Consider the following 18693-nt stretch of genomic DNA (forward strand, 5'->3'; position numbering starts at 1 on the left):
AAGGTGAGCATTAAGAGGAAGCTGAGGCAGGATTTGTCCCCAAGCAGTCCCACAGCGGAAGCAGTTATCCATAAGTGACAGCTTAACCTGTCTTATCACAACACCCAGTCCCGCTACTCCCCTCGTGAACTCTTGGTCTCCTGCCCCCTTGCTGCGAAGCTGCCAGTGCCACAGGAGATGAGGCAATGGATGGAAGTCAGGTGTGGGAGGAAGATGAAGGACCAGCCTCTGCCCTGCCCTGGCTCCCTTGGATACTTTCTCCTCCCTGTCCCCAGCCTTCCCAAATTTGGTTCTCGGCCGTGGGTTCCTCTCTGCCCCAAACCTCATCAACCTCCTGCTTTCTGCTGTTGCTTGTGTGAGACTGCTCCAGAGTCTTAGCTCTCCCGAGTGCTGAGCCAGGGCTGCCCACCAGACAGCCTTCCGAGACGTCCGACAGTGGCCAGGAGATAGCCAATCCTTGATGCCCAGTCACCTCATGACTCTTCTGAATGCCCCCACTATCCATGTTCCCCATTTACACATGTGCTCTTGGACCAGCCAGTGCAGGGCACGCCCTGCTCTGGTCTGCCCACCCTGACCCACCACCAAAGCTATCCAAGGGACAAGACAGGAGTATTTATGGGCCACTGAGGATACACATCTGTAAATGTGATTTCATTCTCACTCAATCCCAGGGGTGCTGTTGTTAACCCATCGAGAAAATGAGACTCTAAGAAGTTATGTAACCTGCCTTGGATCACACAGCCAGGATTCCCGCCTGGTTGTGTGTGAGCCAAGCTGAACTCTCCTCTACCCTTCCAATAGGTGAGCCCACAGGGGGATGGCGCGGGAGAAGCAGCTCTCCCTGGAGGAGAAGGCCAGGGTGAGCACAGCAGACTGTAAACAGCAGGGGCTCTCACCTGCCCCTCAGGCCCTGGCAGTGGCTGACCGAAGTCCTGCCCACTGGCAAAGGCCTCCAGGACTGCCAGGAGGTCCCTGTTGCAAATGGCTGTCCGGAGCTTCTGGGGGTCGGGGGTGGAGCGGCGGGCAAACTTGTGCTCCACGTACTTGGCCACGATGTAGTCCCTGCGGGTGCTCCTGTCATGGACATCATGCGGTCTCAGCCCAGGGGCTGTGTCCACACTGCCCAGCCCAGGATCCACGCTTCTCCTTTCCATAGAGCCATGCCTCCCAGACTTCCAACCCCAGGGCCTTCCCACCTGAACACCTGCCCCCCCACAACAGCAAGGACATCCCTCCTCTGAGCCCCTCTTCCCCCTGCTTACATATCACTCTCAGCAGTGGGCTTAGGGCCATGGTGTGAGGGCAGCTGGGCCTCCATGATCTCATTGAAGCGCGTGTTTCCAATTTTCAAGGCCAGCTGGGATGGCAGGGAGGAGATCCAGTCGTTAGAACTGCAACCAGGATTGGGGCCGGCATGGCTAGACAGAGTGGCACCCACTGGCACGTGTGTGGGTTGAACAGTGGGGCTGGTTGGGTTGAACTAGGCTTCAATGCCCATTGACATATATGAGAGCTGAATGTGATGTGGAACAGACTGGACCAGTCTGCTGTACATACTGGCAAGCACAGGAATCAGTGCAGGGGGCGGGACTGGTGGGAGTTATTGTGGGTCGCTCCAACTAGGTTGCAGCTCCCACTGGTTTGTGTGAGGGCTGAGTACATGGTAGGTAGAATCAGGCTGGACTGCAACACCCATTGGTTCGTGTAGAAGACAGGGCTGGAAACAATTGATCCAGCGATTGCAACCACCAGCATATGCACAAGATGATTGGGGCGACAGACTGTGCTGGACCCTGTACTGGCAAGCACACACAAGAATCAGGTCTGGGATCACCTCAGACGAAGTTTCTTTGGGGATCCCTCCAACTGAACTGCTGATCTCAGAACCCCAACCGTGGAAGAAATTGCAGGTTCCATGGTCTGACCCTGGAGCGCATGTGTCAAAGCTGAGCCTCCTCAGAGGCTCAGACAGAGCAGTGGACAGCATATCCAGGGCACATGGAGGATATGGCAGTCCATCGGAACCTGCAGAGGACACCTGGTACCACAGCAGAGGACGGAGGACAGAACAAATCATTCAACTACCCCAGCCATGTGTTCGCAGTGAAAATCTGGGCAAATAGAGACCCTAAGGTGTACTATGTCAGCCAGTGGATTCTGGAGAGATTCCATCATGCTTGGAATTGTGAGACTGGCAGCAATTCAGAACTGTTGAACTATCAAAATCCACTTGAGTAGTGCTCTCAGAGCATGCCCCATGTCTGGGATCCTGGGATGGGTGTGACGCTGGGTGGAGCTTCTCCCGGGCCCCGCCTCCGATCATATGGGCGGAGCCACCAGGCCACGCCCACTCTAAGCCACACCCACCGGCCCCTCCCCGCCCTCACCAGCAACTCCGCTGGGCCCAGCAGGTCCAAGGTGAGCGACTGCATCCGCGAGAAGCGCACGCCCAGCTCGCGGTGGACGCCGGAGCACTGGATGCAGGTGAGCACGCCCAGGTTGGTGCTGAGCCACGTGGGGTCTGCGGAGGAGCACAGTTGGAATCTGGGGCGCCGGTCCTGACGTCCCACCCGCATCCTTCCCCACCCATCCCCAGAGACCTGACCTGCGGCCCCGCAGTCGCAGCACTGGCCATTCCCAGGCTGGCTCTTCACCTTGGCGATAAGCAGCTTCGTGAGCTCCTGGGGTTCTGTGTCTGGCCCAGCGCCTGCCCAGGGCCTCGGGCTGCCGCTGGGCTCCCCAAGGAAGGCACTGCTCAGGGCTTCGTCCTTGCTGTTCTGTAGCACTGACACCCACCTGCGAGGGTGGGAGGGCAGGAATGGGATGGGAGGCTGCAAGGGGTGAGGCCACTTTGCCGGCCCACCTGTCGGCCAGCCCGGGGCACTCACGCTTCACACTCTTGCTCATCCTCCGCCTGGAAGTGGTACGTCCGGCTGTCTGTTGGGAAGACAAAGGGCGCCTGACTTTGCAGGCCTTCCCAGGGCACGGAGCGCCCACCCACACCCTTTTGCCCCTAAGGGTCAGGCTCTCTCCAGCGGGGTGGGGGGGGGGGCAGAGTGGGTAATGGCATCAGCCAGGGTGTTTCTCAGAAGTTGTCTCCAAAGTGTGGACCTGGCTTCAGGTCGAGGCAGACCAACCCCCAGGTCAGGCAGTGGGGTCCCTTGACCTGCTGCCACTGCCAGGCTGGCTCCCAGCCTGCTGTACTGTCTCCCTACTCCTACCCTGACCCCCTCTCCCCAGCTGTGCAGGCTCCCACGATGCTGCCTGAGGCTCTGCTCTAATCATACCTCTTCCTCATCCCCAGATCCGCTATGGCTCCCTATTGCCAGGAAATGTGGCCCAAACCTTATAGAGGCAGGTGTAGGCCTCATCTCCCACTGCTCCTGGGCAAACCCCCACTCTGGGCAAGCCGGCAAGGACAACACTCCTACTGCCGTGCCTCTCGCCATGCCAGCTGTCTCCACACTCCTGCACATCCTCCAAGGCCAAGCTGCCATCTGCCTCCCACCAGCGGCTCTCCCTGCCTCCCCACCTTCAGGAGGGCAGGCTTGTCCTCCCACTCATCTGCCATGGGGTCACCTCTGCACCGGTCTGCTGGACTCCCTCCCCCATCCCACAGTCCTGGGACCTCACGCTTGCCAGATTAACACCCCCCCCCCCCCGACACACACACACACACACACAAACACACACAAACACACCGATCCAGCTTTCTCAGCCCAGGCCCACCCTCATGTTGATGCCTGACCCCACAGACTCCAGCAATACTTCAAAGGCCACTCAGATGTGCTTTATGGAAACTGCCACATTTCAGGTGGTCTGTGGGTACATTTGACTGATGAAGGGGGTGGGGGATGGGCACCACTCACGGGTCACCAGATCGAAACACTTCTTCTCCTCTGGGTTTGGCCTCACTTGGCACGTCAGTAGGGTCAGCTTCACTGGGGGCCTGTTGATCTGTGGGAATTTGAAGGTGGAGGATGTACATGTGATCCCCCGGCCTTTGTTTCCTAAGCTGTGAAATGGGCATAATTCTCCTGTTCCAGTCTGTGTCTCCCCTCTCCTGGCACCTGCAGTGTGAAATGAGACCAGGCTGGGGAGCTTTGGGTCCCATCCTACCTTCCACAGGGGCAGGGGGCAGGGGGCCAGTCTTGAAGGGAAAGCCTGACACTGAGGAGGGGCCCCAGGCCACCCTGAGAGCGCCAGCATCCCAGGCCTCACCATGCTGTGTGAGATGGTCAGGCAGCCATACTTCACTCCGCACTTCCTCTTCTGCCAGACTCTGCGGATCCTGGGGCGCAGAGGGAAAGTCAGAGCCAGGGCTGACACCCCTTCTCCAGAACACTCCTGCCCCGCCCCCCCAGCATGATCCCCCTGAGACCTCCCACTCCCTGGGGCTCCCCTCTGATGCAGGAGATGCAGTCCTGCCCCCTGGTAGCTCCCAGGCCAATGGAGCGCTGTCTCTGCTGTGCGGATCCCTAGGCTGGAGGGGACCCTGGTCTAGAGCTTCCAGGAGACACAGCTCAGAACCCTAGGGAGCTTTTACTGCAACAGCAGAGTCATGGTTAATGGCAAGGTAAGACCACTATGGATACCACCACATCCGTGACCCAAGCTGCTTCATACATGCTAGAGGTAAGCTGGTCTTGTCTAAGCTTTTCTTTGATAGAGATGTGAACACACTGCCAAAGGGCCTTTGTGTTTCAGATTTTTTTTTTTAACAACAAGGAGCAAGGCACAGTCAACACTTACTGCCAGACATATTTAGTACACAGTGAAGGTTAAGAGTGTGGGCACAGTTGGGGCTGCTGCTCTTTGTTGGGTCAAGAACAAAGATTGGGCTGGTGCTGTGGCATTGCTGGTAAAGCTGCCACCTGCTGCACCAGCATTCCATATGAGCATCAGTTCGAGTCCCAGCTGCACCACTTCCAACGCTGCTCCCTGCAGATGTGCCTTGGAAGCAGTGGCTCCTGGCTCCTGGCTTCAGCCTTGCCCAGCTCTGGCTGTTGTGGCTATTTGGAAAATAAACTAGCATATGGAAGATCTCTCCCTCTCTCTAAATTTACCTTTCAATTAGATAAATAAAACTTTTTTTAAAAGGAGGGTCTGGTGCGATAGCATAGCGGTTAAGGTCCTCGCCTTGCACACACTGGGATCCCATATGGTCACCGGTTCTAATCCCAGCGGCCACGCTTCCCATCCAGCTCCCTGCTTGTGGCCTGGGAAAGTAGTCGAGGACGGCCCAAAGCCTTGGGACCCTGCACCCACATGGGAGATCCGGAAGAGCTCCTGGCTCCTGGCTTCGGATTGGCTCAGCTCCAGCCGTTGCGGCCACTTGGGGAGTGAACCATCAGACAGAAGATCTTCCTCTCTGTCTCTCCTCCTCTCTGTATATCCACCTTCCTAATCAAAATTAGAAAAAAAAATTCCTTTGGGGAAGCCTCCTCAAATCTGTCATTAGCCATGTGACTTTGGGCAAGTTACTTAAACTCTATGGGCCACTTACCCATCACTCTTCTTGTACAGAAAGCCCACCTTCTCTGTCCCAAACTGCTTGTTGCCTTGGTGCTGGTGGATGCTGTAGCCACCGCCCGAGTTCTTCCGGTTCAGGTGCTCCTGTCCATCAGACATGCAGCCTGAGTGGGAGGAGCCCCATGTGGTCTTCCTCCTCTTCCCCTATACTCCCCCTCAAGGTGGGCCCTGAGGACTGGGCATTCTCTTTTAGCACAGTTCAGGACCTGACCTCTCTGTTCTCAAGCTGCAGTGTCCCTCGCAGAGAATCACGGAGCTGGCTCAGTTTCTGTAACTCCTCCTCCTGGGCTTGGCGCAGCTGCGGGTCAGAAGACAGGATGCCCATTGGCAGCTGGCAGGTGTGCCAGGCCTGGAGCCCAGACCCAGAGCAGCAGGACTGCAGATGCCTGCTAGGGCAGCACCCAGCTCCTCCCTGGCTGGACTTACTGCGTGCACGGAGGCCGCCAGCTTCTCAATGAAGGGGGACAGGCTCTGCGCAGCCTTCCAGCCATCCTGAAAAAAGCTGAGAGGAGCCAGAGGGCAAAATAGTCCAGAGAGACAAAAATGAGACGTGAACCAGAGCGCAGGGAGGGGGGGGTCTCAGGACCCCAGGGCACCTGAGGCAAGGTAGCCTATTGGTCGGGAGCAGGAGCCCCTGAGTCAATACTCTGGATTGGGGCCAGTGCTATTGTGAATAGGCAGAGTTCACCCACGTGGGAGACCAGATGGAGTTTCAAGCTCTCAGCTATGGCCCAGTTCAGCCTTGGTCTTTGCAGAATAAACTAGCAGATGGAAGGTCTATCTGTCTCTCTGTAAAACAAATCTTAAAAAAATAAGGAGTCTGGGTTGGGGTGGGCACTTAGCCAGCAGTTAAGACATCCATGTCCCATGTAGGAGTGCCTGAGTTCAAGTCCCAGCATTAGCTGAACTTCTGGCTCCTGGCTTTGCAGGCATTTGGGAATAGGAGCCTTGGCCGGGAGGGTACGCTTTCTTTCTAAAATGGGACTCATTTTCAGTCTTTGGGACCAGATTCCTGTCTCTGGCTATGGGACCTTGGTAAATACACCCCAATTTCTCATATCCATAATGGAAATAACAGCACCTACTCCCAGAGGTGGTGGGGGCTTGAATAGAATCACATTTGTAAAGTATTCAGTAGCTGGCACATGGTGAGGACTCCACAGAGGAGCCAGGGCAGACGGCAGGTAGAGCAGTTAAGCCACCATCCCTGGGCATACCTGTACCCCACGTCAGAGTGCACAGGACTGAATCCACCTGCACTTTCAACCCCGCTTCTTGCTCCTGCGCACCCTGGGAGGCAGGTGATGGCGCCAGGACTTGGGTCTCTATAACTCGTGTGGGAGACTGGATGGGCTTCCTAGCCCTGACTTTGACCTGACTCATTTGGGGAATAAACCAGTGGATAGAAGTTCAATAACTCTTGAGAGAGGAGCTGTGAGAACACTGCCAACAAGGTCCAGACATGCCAAGCTGGAGGGTCTGCCAGTCCCTGGAGAGGGGCTGACTGCGGGTCACCTGAGTGGTCTGGGATGGGGACACAGGAGACACCTACTTGTGCTGGGCATGGAAGAACTTGATGAGGCTCTGCAGGAAGTCGGGCCCTTGCTTCATCTGGCTTTCCCCGGCTTTGAGCAAGTACTGGTGGGAGAAAGGGGCACAACGCACCGTGAGCTAAAGCCAGATCCTGGACCAGGGGCTGGAGTTCCCACCCCAAACTGATCCTCTTGGGTAGGAAACTGAGCCTCGGCTGCATCCCCCAGGGCCATCCAGCCAGGACCTGGGCTGTTTGTAACTGAGCCTCTGGGTGCTCGCAGGGGGCACACAGGAAACCGTTGCCCACCCAACCCCGCCCCCCATTCCAGTATTCCATACCTCACACATGTGCAGCTGGAAGATGCGCCGCTCCCTCTGCGTGTCCTGGGCCACCTCCCCGGGGCTCCCCCCTGTCATCCTGGTCCGATCCCGCTCCTTCTCCAGCCGGGTCCTAGGTCCCGAGGAAAGACAGGCCTGAGCTTGTCTCCCAGCGTCTCACTTCATCCTCTATCTGCCACAGATACAGATCAGGGTCGCCCCACACAGGAAGCCCTCCCGTGTGCCAGGAGGAAGGAGGGGCTGGGTACAAGTGTGCACAGGGCAGCTAGCTGTACAGGGGAAAAGACAGGAGCCAAGTCAGAGCCATGCCGAGAGCTGTGAGACAGAAGAATGGAGGACCTGACCCCATGGGGGCTGCTTATAAAGGGCTGGCTGCACCTGAGAGTGACTGGGCAGGGGCAAGGGACCTTGTGAAAGTTCCAACATAGCCATACTCAGGAGCTGGTCCCAGGCACAGAGAAAGGGCCCAGATCATGCAGGGTCCACACTAAACTTCTTGGTCTTTTTTTTTTTTTTTCCTAATGAAAGAGTTCCCATCTGTTGGTTCACTTCCTAGATTCCTGCAACAGCTGGTGCTGGGCCAATGCAAAGCAGGAAGTTGACAACTGAACCTAGATTCCCCACATGAGTGGCAGGATTCAAACTACTCGAACCCACACTGTCGCCTTCTGGGGTCCGCTGTAATGAGAAGCTGCAGTTAGGAGCCAGAACTGGGACCTGAACCAAAGCACTCTGGTATGGGACATGGCAGCCACCTGCATTGCAAGGCTCAAAACCAGCCCCAAGCAGCCAGCTCTTTATCTTAAGAGAATGGGAAGGATGGAGGTTTTTATGTAAAGAGGTGGTGGACTCAGACTAGGGGCAGGCGGGACTGGGGTGACCAGTTCTAATCAGTGGAAGGAACTGAAGGCCACAAAGTGCCCTCATTCTTTGGAGTCTGTGAAGCTTCCCACCGGAAGCCTTTTTGAGTGGAGACAGAAAATGCAAAGAGGAACCCCCAGCCTTCTGCCTCCAGGCCTGCAGGGTTGGCCGTGTGCCTCCCCTGGGGCTGAGAGAATCTGTGCACAGATGGTTTTCCGGGAAACCCTCCACCCATCAGACCAGCCACTTGCAGCCAACTCAGGCTGGGCCTCTGTGACCATAACCCCATGGAAAGAGGGTGCTCCTCCCCAGGGGACACAGCCCTGGGTGGAGAAGACAGACAGAATGGGAACTCCTAGGGCCCTGCTGCTTATTCGCTGCACCACTTCCCCTCCCTGGGCCTCAGCCTTTCTGTCTGGAATATGGGGATCCCTGTGTGTGTGTGGGCAAAGACAGGGCACGCAGAAAGCTCTGCATGCTGGAGACCCAGCAGCTGGCAGGATCCTCCCTGATACCTCTGCCCACCTGTAACCTGAGGAGGCAATGGCCTCCAGGGAGTTCGCGGCTCCCTTCGGGTACTCCAGCTGTGGGCCTTACTGTGCTAGGACCGCTGGGAGACCTGAGACAAAGGAGCTGGCCTTGGAGGACAGCAGATTTCAACCCTGGGACCACGGACTTTCTGGGCTGCATCATTTTATTATTACTGTTATTATTATTAGAAAGATTTTATTGAAAGGTAGGATAAGAGAGAAAGGAAGAGAGAGATCTTCCATCTGCTGGTTTACTCCTCCAAATGACTACAACAGCTGGGGCTGGGCCAGGCTCAAGCCAGGAAGTCTTGTTTAGTTCTTCCACATGAGAGGCAGGGACCCAAGTACTTGGGCTATTATCTGTTGCCTCTTGGGCCTATCTGCAGGGAGCTGGGTCAGGCACAGAGAACTCAGACATGGCACATTCCAAGCAGGGGAATGATCTGCTGTGCCACAATACGAACCCCCACATAATGATTCCTTGTCATGGGAGCTGTCGGGGACATACACTGTTTCCAGCATCCCTGACCTCTAACTACCAGCTGCAGGGGCCACTCTGGTGTGTGACAACCAGAAATGTCTCGTGAGGATGGGGCTGCACCATCGCTCCAGGGTGGGGAACCAGTGCCCTGGTGCTGATCACTGAAGGATTTCGGTTCCCTTTATTCCCCCAGCAATGGTTCCTTTTTAGTTCTGATAGAGCCATGGTGGGAACTGAGCCTGCAACACAGTTGCAAAGTAAGGGCAGACAGCTATGGGTGGGTAGAGAGGGGAGGCACTGGCTGAGCCTACGGTGTGTCAGCAACACGCTGGCAGCTCACCAGGTAAGGGGACAGAGAATGAGGACAAGCAGAGAGGGATGAGATAAACCATGGTATATCCACATAAGGAGTACACGGAAGCAGCGATGAAGAGGGTGGAGTGGCTCTACATTCCTGACCTGGGATGACACCTGCATCAGAGCCCGTGGACACAAAGCAAGCCACAGCACAGGGGCCAGAACAGTGGGTGCTGGACCTGAATGGCAGCTCCTTCATTTGCTTGACGTTTACACTTTATATCTCTTCATAAGTGTATTTCCCCATTTTGAAAATGAGAAAGATAGTGGTTTCTAGGCCTTGGGTGACACGCATGGGAGTCTGACACACACAAATCCTTGGTAACTGGCAGGTTATAAGGATGCGGGCAATGGAGGCTGATGCGCAGGACCAACGGGGAGTCCTTGTCAAGTATTGTTCAGCAGAGGCTACTTCCTCACCATTTTTGTTTGTTTGTTTAATGCCGGTAGGGAACACAAGCGGAAGTTACTCAACTCGATGATGAGTACTATGCCTGGCTTTTGTTCTGATGAATTCCCTCCTTCTCCACCTGGTCCCCGTCCTCTGGGGACACTTTAGAGTCAGAGGCCACTGCACCAGCAGCCCAGGGGACACACTGGGAGCACACGTCTGGCCTTGGGCCTCTCGGTCTCCTCCGGGGCTGATCTGGTCCTGGTTCTGGCTCTGAAGAGTGGCAGGGAGGCCCCTGCTGACCTGCAGCACTGGGCACTTCATGTGCTCTGTGCTCATTTCATCCCTCTACGGGCCCTGCATCATATCACCTGGCCCATGTTAGGGGTAAGGCCAGAAGTCTATTCACAAACAGCCTAGATGACCCAGACCTTTGCACGGCCCCAGGATGCCTTCCTGGTCAGCTGCCCATCATGAAGAACAAACCCTTTTAGGTAAACAGTCAGGGAATGAGGTCCTGGAGCTGCTGTCTGACACATGCCATCAGACTGACTTGGCAAGAATGAGGTGGGATGAGGCCGGTATTTGTTGTGCAGCGAGTTAAGCCGCGGCTTGCAACACCAGCATACCATACTTGTACCAGTTCAAGACCTAGCTGTTCCACTTCTAGCCTAGCTCTCTACGATGTGCCTGGGAAAGCAACAGAAGATGGTCAAGTGCTTGGGCCCTACACCCCTGTGGGAGATCCAGATGCAGCTCCTGGCTCCTGTCTTCAGCTTGGCCCAGCCACAGCCATTGGGGCTATCTGGGGAGATAGCTAGTCTCTCCCTCTCTCCCTGCAACTCTGCAGGAGGAAGGAGGGCAGGCACAATGACTCAAATGACTAACTCTTCACCTCCAAGTTCTGGGATCCTATATGAGCTCCAGCTTGTGTCCTGGATGATCCACTTCCCATCCAGCTCCCTGCTTGTGGCCTGGGAGAGCAGTGAAGGATGGCCCAAGTTCTTGGTGCCCTGTACTGTGTGGGTGAAAAGGAAAAGGTTCCTGGCTTCAGACTGGCTCAGCTCTGGCCACTGTGGCCACCTGGGGAGTGAACCAGCAGATGGAAGATCTTTCTGTGTCTCTCCTTCTCTTTGTAAATCTGCCTCTTCAATGAAAATAAATCTTTCAAAAACAAAAAAGAAATCTTTAAAAATAAAATTAAAAGGGGGTACCAACAGAACCCACAGTGACTTGTGGTTCACTATCCTGGTGCCCCCATGCGAAGGAATATCCAGTCACCTGGGCATGGAGGTGTGGCCCTAACTCCAGCTCAAGGGTAGGAGCCAGACCATGGGGCAGAAAGAGATTGGGAGGCTGGAGTTCTGTCCTGGGCCCTCTCTGTAACTCACCCACTTAGCTGAAACACTTTTCCCATCCAAGAAATGCATGAAACTCTCCGAGAAGTTCACACACAACTGGTTGGAGCAGACCTGCCTGGGAGGGCTGACAGGGCGGGGCTCCTTTCCTTCCAAGAGATCGTCCCTGAAGGGCTGAGGAAGGTCACAGCCAAGGGAGCCCTTCAGCACAGCAGAGAAGACATGGCACCTGCGGCTCCCCCTCCAGTCCCTGAGTCTCTAACATGAGCAGATGGCCACGGTCTTCATGGGTAGGGAGGAAGCCCACGACCCTCACCCATGGCTGCTGCAGGAAGGAGGCCTCAGCCTGGGGAGGTGCCCAAAGCTCTGGGAGCTGGAGGGATCAGAAAGGCTCCAGAACCTGTGAGCAGTTGGAACTGACCCCACAGAAGTAATTACAAGTACAAGCAAAAGCAAACACTTCAGCTGAAGGATGCTGCCCATTGACCTAGGCATGTCAATCATGTTACAGACTGGCCCAGAGGAACACGGCATGATGTGGGAAGACGATCACAACGGCTTTTTGAATGGAAAAACGGGGATTAGAAAACAGTGCAGCTGCCCTCGTGGCACAGTGGAACTGGCCTTGTGGCACAGTGCAGCTGGCCTCGTGGCACAGTGGAACTGGCCTTATGGCACAGTGCAGCTGGCCTCGTGGCACAGGGTAGCTAGCCTCATGGAGCAGTGGAACTGGCCTCGTGGCACAGTGCAGCTGGCTTCGTGGCACAGTGCATTAAGCTGTTAGCATTCCATCCTGGAGTGTCAGTTTTAGTCCTGGCTGCTTGCCTTCTTTCCAATCAAGCTAACTGCCTGTAACACAGCAGGTGTCAGCACAAGGACGGGGGTCCCAGCCAACTATGTGGGCGACCAGGATGGAGTTCCTCGTTCCTGGCTTCTACCTGGCCCAGCTGCAGCCACTGCAGGGTACTGAAGGAGTGGAGCAGTAGATGGAAGATTTGTGTCACTCTCTCTCCCTGTGTGTCACTCTGCATTTTAAATTAGTAACATAAATCTTTAGTAAGACAACGGTGTGGTAATGATAATCTCAGTTAAAATTTTTTTTGTTTAGAAAAATAAACAGGTAAGTATTAATATCTTAGGCTTAGTCACTGAAGTTTTTTCTGCCATTTTTTTTATTAGTTTCTCTCTATCCTACTTATATTCTTGAGAGATAAAATCCCAGCACTTCCTTTCACCTTGTTAAGAAAAAAAAAACACAGGGCTTGGCACGGTAGCCTAGTGGTTAAGGTCCTCACTTTGCACATGCCAGAATCCCATATGGACGCCGTTTCTAATCCCGGAGGCCCTGCTTCCCATTGTGGCCTGGCAAAGCAGTCGAGGACGGCCCAAAGCCTTAGGACCCTGTACTCACATGGGAGACCCAGTAGAAGCTCCTGGCTTCTGGCTTCGGATTGGCTCAGCTCTGGCTGCTACAGCCACTTGGGCAGTGAATCAATGGATGGAGGATCTTTCTGTCTCTCCTCCTCTCTGTATATCTGCCTTTGCAATAAAAAAACAAATCTCTAAAGAAAAAACCTCACACAACAATGAAGTATTAGACAACCCTCATGTGACCTAACCCACCCCTAAAGAAATTTTTTTCTTTCTTCTTCAGACTGTTTGAACTATTCATAGTAAATACACACGGCTTTGGCAAGATGCAATAGCAAACAAAACTTTACAAAGAAGCGCAAACACAGCAAGGGCCTGGCTGCATCCTGGGTAGAGCCCATGGGAAGAGGTGGTCCCAGGGCACCCCTTCCCCTCCTGTCTGCATGAGGTCCCGGTAGGTTGGAGCTACAGGGCCGTGCAGTACGCACAGGAAACCTTTCCCTGCTCTACCACCAGCCACACCTATCTAGAGAACTGCCTCCTGACACTGAGGAAGAAAAAGCAGGCAGCCTGAATTCCAGCTCTGCCGCTGCTCTGCTGTGTGGACTCAGGCAGGTGACTTACCCTCTCTGAGCCTGCAAAGCCTCCTCTAGTACTTGGGACACTGTGCTCCTCTCACTGGGCTGGGTGCCTGTGAGGTTGAGTGACAGGCACAGTAAGCAGTGGTTTTCCGCACATCCTGCCCCCTCTCCCTGTTGTTGCTGACTCTCTGACAGACAGTTCCTTGAGGGAAACATCTTCAGTCCTTTCCGGAGATCCCCCTTAGGTGGGTGTTGTGGCACAGCATGTTAAGCTGCCTACGGTGACAGTGAGCTTCAGCCTGGACCCGGCTTAGCCATTGTAGCCACTTGGAGAGTAAATAGATAGATAGATAGATCTTTCTCTCAATTCTGCTTTTGAAATACATAAATAAAATTTAAAAGAGATTTATTTATTTGAAAGGTAAAGTTACTGAGACAGAAGAGAAAGTCTTCCATCTGTTGGTTTGCTCCCCAAATGGCCATAATGGCTGGAGCTGGCCCAGTACGAAGCCAGAACCCTAGAGCTTCTTCCAGGTCTCCTACATGGGTTCAGGGGCCCAGATATTTGGGCCACCCTTCACTGTTTCCCAGGCCACAAGCAGGGAGCTGGATGAGAAGTGGAACAGCTAAGATTTGAACTGATGTTCACATGGGATATTGGTGCCTCAGGGTGACAGCTTTACCCACTATGCCACAGATCTGGTCCAATAAATACATTTTTAACAACAAATATGGGAGCTGCCCTGAGGTGGCCTCCCCATACAGCTCCAAGCAGGCCTAGGTGCAAACAGCCTCCAGGGACTGGCTAACAGAACTAGATGCCAGCCTGCTGGGGTGTCGGCACAGCCTCCCGTTCCCACCTGGGGCCACTTACACTTTGGTCTCGTAGTCCTTCCATGCCTTCTCCAGGTGCTTCCTGGAATCCTGAGGGCAATACAAGCACAGGTGCACCGCAGTGCGCTTGGGTTCCAGACCCAAGGGGACCCCCCTGCTGCCGCCAGTTGGTGACCCACCTGAATGCCAACCTGCCCCCCCCAAAAGGACCCCATTTCCCAGGGCTGAGCCTCTCCCACCTGATAACACCTCCCTACCCCCACCTGCTGTGGTTGGTGGGCTCTGCCCCAGGGTGCCATGAGATCCTCAGGCTCTGCCCAGGTCCCCTCCCTAAGAAGATAGAGGCTGGCCAGGAGGGAGTGTAGGAGACGGTGAGGCTCAGATTCCGCCCCTAACTTCATCCCACCATTATCTCCCAACCCCAGCGGGCGACAAGGTTACACAACAGAGAGGTTGAGATGGCTCTTCAAGATCACACAGCAAGCCAGAGAAACTTTGGCTGGCTGCTGGCCTGGTAGGCCTTTTCCAGCCACACCCCCTGTGAACCTGCAGCCCGGAAGCTGCCGGTCCGGTTTGGGTGGTTTCCAGACTGGAGAGTGGCCTGGGGTGAAAGGCAGCCCCCTGGGAGGGTAATTTTCCCAGCACCTTCCTGGGGGAGGTTTTCCCAGATCACCTTCAGCATTCTGTGTCAGCCAGGCCCACCAGATGCAGAGACCCCACCCCGACTCCCTCACGGTCCAGCTATGCAAACCACCCCCCACCAGCTTACCCAAAGTTAACGCCCTGCCTGGCCCTCCAGGTTCTCCCCTGCAACGCAGGAGAGAGACCAGCACCCACGGAGCCCGCCTCTGGAAAGGCCACACCGTAGATGATCTATTTCACCCCAGGGGCCTGGTGCACAGTAGGCTAGCCACCCCAGCGAACCCCAGGACCAGTTCCCGCAGTCCTTCCAAAGTCAGCAACATGGCCCCTGTCTTGACAAACCCCCACTCACTTGGTCTCACCCTCAGCACAGCTTAGTAGGCCCCTGTTAATGCCCCCAACTCCACCCCACTGCCATACTCAAGAAGACTCACCTGCCGGCCATCCCTCAGCTGTCCCTTCATCAGGCTGTCCAGGGGGAAAGAGACAATGTTGTTCAGGTTCTGAATCTGGAAAAAGCAGAGACCCATGCTCTCAGCTTGGGTAACCAGCTGTCCTGCACCCGAGTACAGGATGCACCGTAAGCTAAGACCAGCCTAGGGAAGGAGTGGGTGAGTATGGGAGGCAGTGGGTCAGAGAAGGAGATGGAAGAGCAGACAGGGAGCATGGGCTACCAGAGCCAGTGCCTTCTGGTGCCAGGAGAGTCCCGGAGGCAGGCTGGCAGCTGGGATATGAACCAACCAGCACCATAGGGGATGCCAGCATCACAGGCAGCAGCTTAGTGTGCTACACCAGAAACCTCACATTTCAACACACCTTTCAAGGTGTAGTTCAGATCTGCCCTCCTCCAAGAAACAGACCATACCCGCATCAGTCCCATGTCTGATGCCCCCTGTTGTGTACCAGAGGCAGTGCAAGGCCTGGCCACCCAGGATGCAGAAGCGTGGAGTGGGTGCCATGCTGCCAGCATTGTGGGGGTCCTCTCACAGTTCCATCTCTCTTGCTGCAGGGAGACCCTGGCTCTCTGAGACACAGCCTGACGCTTTCTTAGGTCTCCAGCTCCAGGCACAAAGCCCACCAGCAAGCAGACCCTGAGCAAATGCTAGGATGCCCAAGATGGGAGAGGAGGCATGGAGGACAGAAGACACTAATTTGGCTCAAGTTGCTGTTAAAGGGAAGGACAGTCACTGCTCAAACCTAGGGGAACAGCTCCAGGACCCTCTCCAGACCCTGCTCCCAGGGATGCCCACGACCCTCCTATGAGATGACACCATGTGTGAGCCCAGCACTGCACCTGCTCCCGCTTGCTTTAAACCTTGTCTAGGTTACATCGGTGCCTGCTGTGGAGTCAATGCTGTGCCCACAAATCTCATGCCTGTGCCTGCTCAGGGTAGACATTTGTTTTTTGTATGCTGGATAACTGGTTGGGTGAAGGTGTCATGTGCCATGCTGGGGACATGGAGCTCCGGCTGCAGCGATGACAGTGGCAGCCTCAGTAAGTGTCTACTGCATGTGGATGTGGAAGGAGCATTCATCATGCTCAATTCTGCTTCCTGCTCCGCCAGGCAGGCTCAGCTACTGTCCCAGTTTCACAAATGAGACATGCTTGGGCAGCACTGACTGATGTGATCCCATGAGCAGCACATCAGGTAGTCCACGGCTCCAGTGAAAAACCACTGGGCATGCCGTCCCCCAGGAAGGGGAAGCTAGGAGAGCTGACCAGTCACAGGTAGGAGGGACTCTAGGCAAAGGGGAGAGGCTGTCCTGGAAGGCAGAACTGAGATTCTTGAGTCAGGTGACCCAAGCCTCCAATAGGCCTCTTAACCTCCTACCTACAAGGGGTGGATGACAGTCATGTCATCCCCATGGGGCTGTGCACCAGGAGGTGATGGAGTTCACACAAGAGGACTGACCACTGTGGCCGCACATGGCAGAGCTGGTCTCAGGGGCTGGCCTCGAGGCAGGGACTTGAAGCACTAGGGAGGAGGCCATCACCAAGGTGGCCACTAGGAAGCAAACTGAGCCAAGGGGACTTGGGCAGAGGCTGAGAGGCCCTTGGAGGCAAAGGCAGCTTCCAGCACTGGAGCAAGGAGCAGATGCAACAGGAGGCAGAGCACATGGCGTGTGTGTGTGTGTGTGTGTGTGTGTGTGTGTCCCACCCCATTCACAACCCACCAATGCCTGCCCTCCTGTGGCCTTTCCCTGCTCCTGGGGCTTGTGGGAGAAGAAAAAGGAACACAAAGAAATTAGCTAGAAGTTGGAGAGAAAGAAGGAGCTCGCACCAGGGGAGGTGGGAACTAGAAAGGAGCCTTAGGTCAGGGGCAAACCCTTCTTCCTCCAGCCTGGGTTGAGGAAGGAGCAAGCGCCTCACCAGGTTCTTGAAGAGCGCAGCCACCTCACGGGTAAACACAGCCAAGTTCAGGAAGCCTGTGGACAGCTCGTGGCTGCTCTGGGACAGGTGGCTGTTGCCCAAGGCCTCCACGGCCTCTCGGTACTGGTCCTCATTCTCCACGTGGCCTGTGGAGGCAGGAGGGAGCTCAAGGTCTACCCTAGGCAGGGCTGGGCAGTAGGCCGCCTGGCGGGCAGGGCACCGAGTCACTCACTCACCAAGGCCAGAGCTGTGGATGGCCCGCACAGCCTTCTTTACCCTCTGCAGGATGGCTTGGTCTCCCTCCAGGATCTGGAAGTGAATGAATGTGGACACAGCGTCAGCAGGGCTGAGCTGGGGGCTTCTGGAATCCCAAGGTCATGCTCTCACCCTACAAACACACAGCACTTGCTGCACCTAGCCTCCCCTCCTCCCTCTCCACCTCCAGCACACAGACCTCGCAGAACCCACAGACCAGTCACAGTCCTCAAGGAAGAACACAAACTTTTCTCCCAACTCCAATACAGGCCAAGGGAAAGCAGCGATGGAAGGGTTGTGACTTGGCAGGCACACCGGGCCTGTTTTTTTTCTTTTAAAATTTAGTTCTGGGGCCCGGTGGCGTGGCCTAGCGGCTAAAGTCCTCGCCTTGAAAGCCCCGGGATCCCATATGGGCGCCGGTTCTAATCCTAGCAGCTCCACTTCCCATCCAGCTCCCTGCTTGTGGCCTGGGAAAGCAGTTGAGGACGGCCCAATGCATTGGGACCCTGCACCCGCGTGGGAGACCCGGAAGAGGTTCCAGGTTCCCGGCATCGGATTGGCGCGCATCTGCCCACTGCGGCTCACTTGGGGAGTGAATCATCAGATGGAAGATCTTCCTCTCTTTCTCTCCTCCTCTGTATATCTGGCTGTAATAAAAAATGAATAAATTTTTAAAAAAAATTTAGTTCTGGAGCCACGTAATAGGCTGGGGACAGGCTAAAGGGCTGGCTGGCACACACCAGGGTCCTTCTGCTAGCCCTATGTGTGGGGCTGGGGACAGGCTGGGGTGGGGACTCCCCAAGGGCTTCTGATGCTGGCACAGTCAGTGCCCCAGTCCTCCCCAGGCTAGTCTGCTGCACCAAGCAGCACATGTGAGGACTGTGGCTGGAGGCAGACTGGAAGCAGGCTGGGCAGCGTGTCTAAAGAGCCAGTACACTGGGGCTCCCTGGGCCAGGCTGCAGCACCTGCCATTGGGGCAGGAGAGCACTCATGAGTTCAGCTTGCATGTCCTGTTGGCCTCAGACATGTTGGAATCTCCAATTTCGGAGACCAGGGGTGGATGGTCTGGCCTTGGTGCACACGTTGTATGATCTGACCGCTTACATTGCAGATTCCTGTGCAAAGAAGCCAGCAACTTCTCAGAGTAATCAGCATGCAAGGGAGGCATCGATTGGCACTGCCTGGGAATTCTCCAGCTCGTGAGAGGGATGCATCAGATGAAACAGAGATTCCTGAACTTGGGCTAGGCAAGCC

The 18693-nt window shown here is 55.4% G+C and overlaps 1 protein-coding gene across 1 annotated transcript in view; it reads right to left on the reverse strand.

The window, feature by feature from the left end:
* Positions 1–18693, reverse strand: part of ASAP3 (ArfGAP with SH3 domain, ankyrin repeat and PH domain 3) — a 49433-nt gene that overhangs the window by 6217 nt on the left and 24523 nt on the right. The window contains exons 2-17 of the mRNA XM_004592265.2: positions 17421–17493; positions 17185–17330; positions 15248–15322; positions 14212–14261; positions 7408–7519; positions 7088–7173; positions 5962–6037; positions 5747–5833; positions 5510–5619; positions 4225–4294; positions 3873–3960; positions 2892–2940; positions 2609–2799; positions 2391–2524; positions 1266–1360; positions 900–1077 (exon numbers count right to left, since the gene is read on the reverse strand). Coding sequence (XP_004592322.2) covers positions 900–1077; positions 1266–1360; positions 2391–2524; positions 2609–2799; positions 2892–2940; positions 3873–3960; positions 4225–4294; positions 5510–5619; positions 5747–5833; positions 5962–6037; positions 7088–7173; positions 7408–7519; positions 14212–14261; positions 15248–15322; positions 17185–17330; positions 17421–17493 — 1620 coding nt within the window. The remainder of the gene's footprint in view (positions 1–899; positions 1078–1265; positions 1361–2390; positions 2525–2608; positions 2800–2891; positions 2941–3872; positions 3961–4224; positions 4295–5509; positions 5620–5746; positions 5834–5961; positions 6038–7087; positions 7174–7407; positions 7520–14211; positions 14262–15247; positions 15323–17184; positions 17331–17420; positions 17494–18693) is intronic.

Source organism: Ochotona princeps, chromosome 2 (assembly GCF_030435755.1).
Source record: "Ochotona princeps isolate mOchPri1 chromosome 2, mOchPri1.hap1, whole genome shotgun sequence".
NCBI classification, from domain to species: Eukaryota; Metazoa; Chordata; class Mammalia; order Lagomorpha; family Ochotonidae; genus Ochotona; species Ochotona princeps.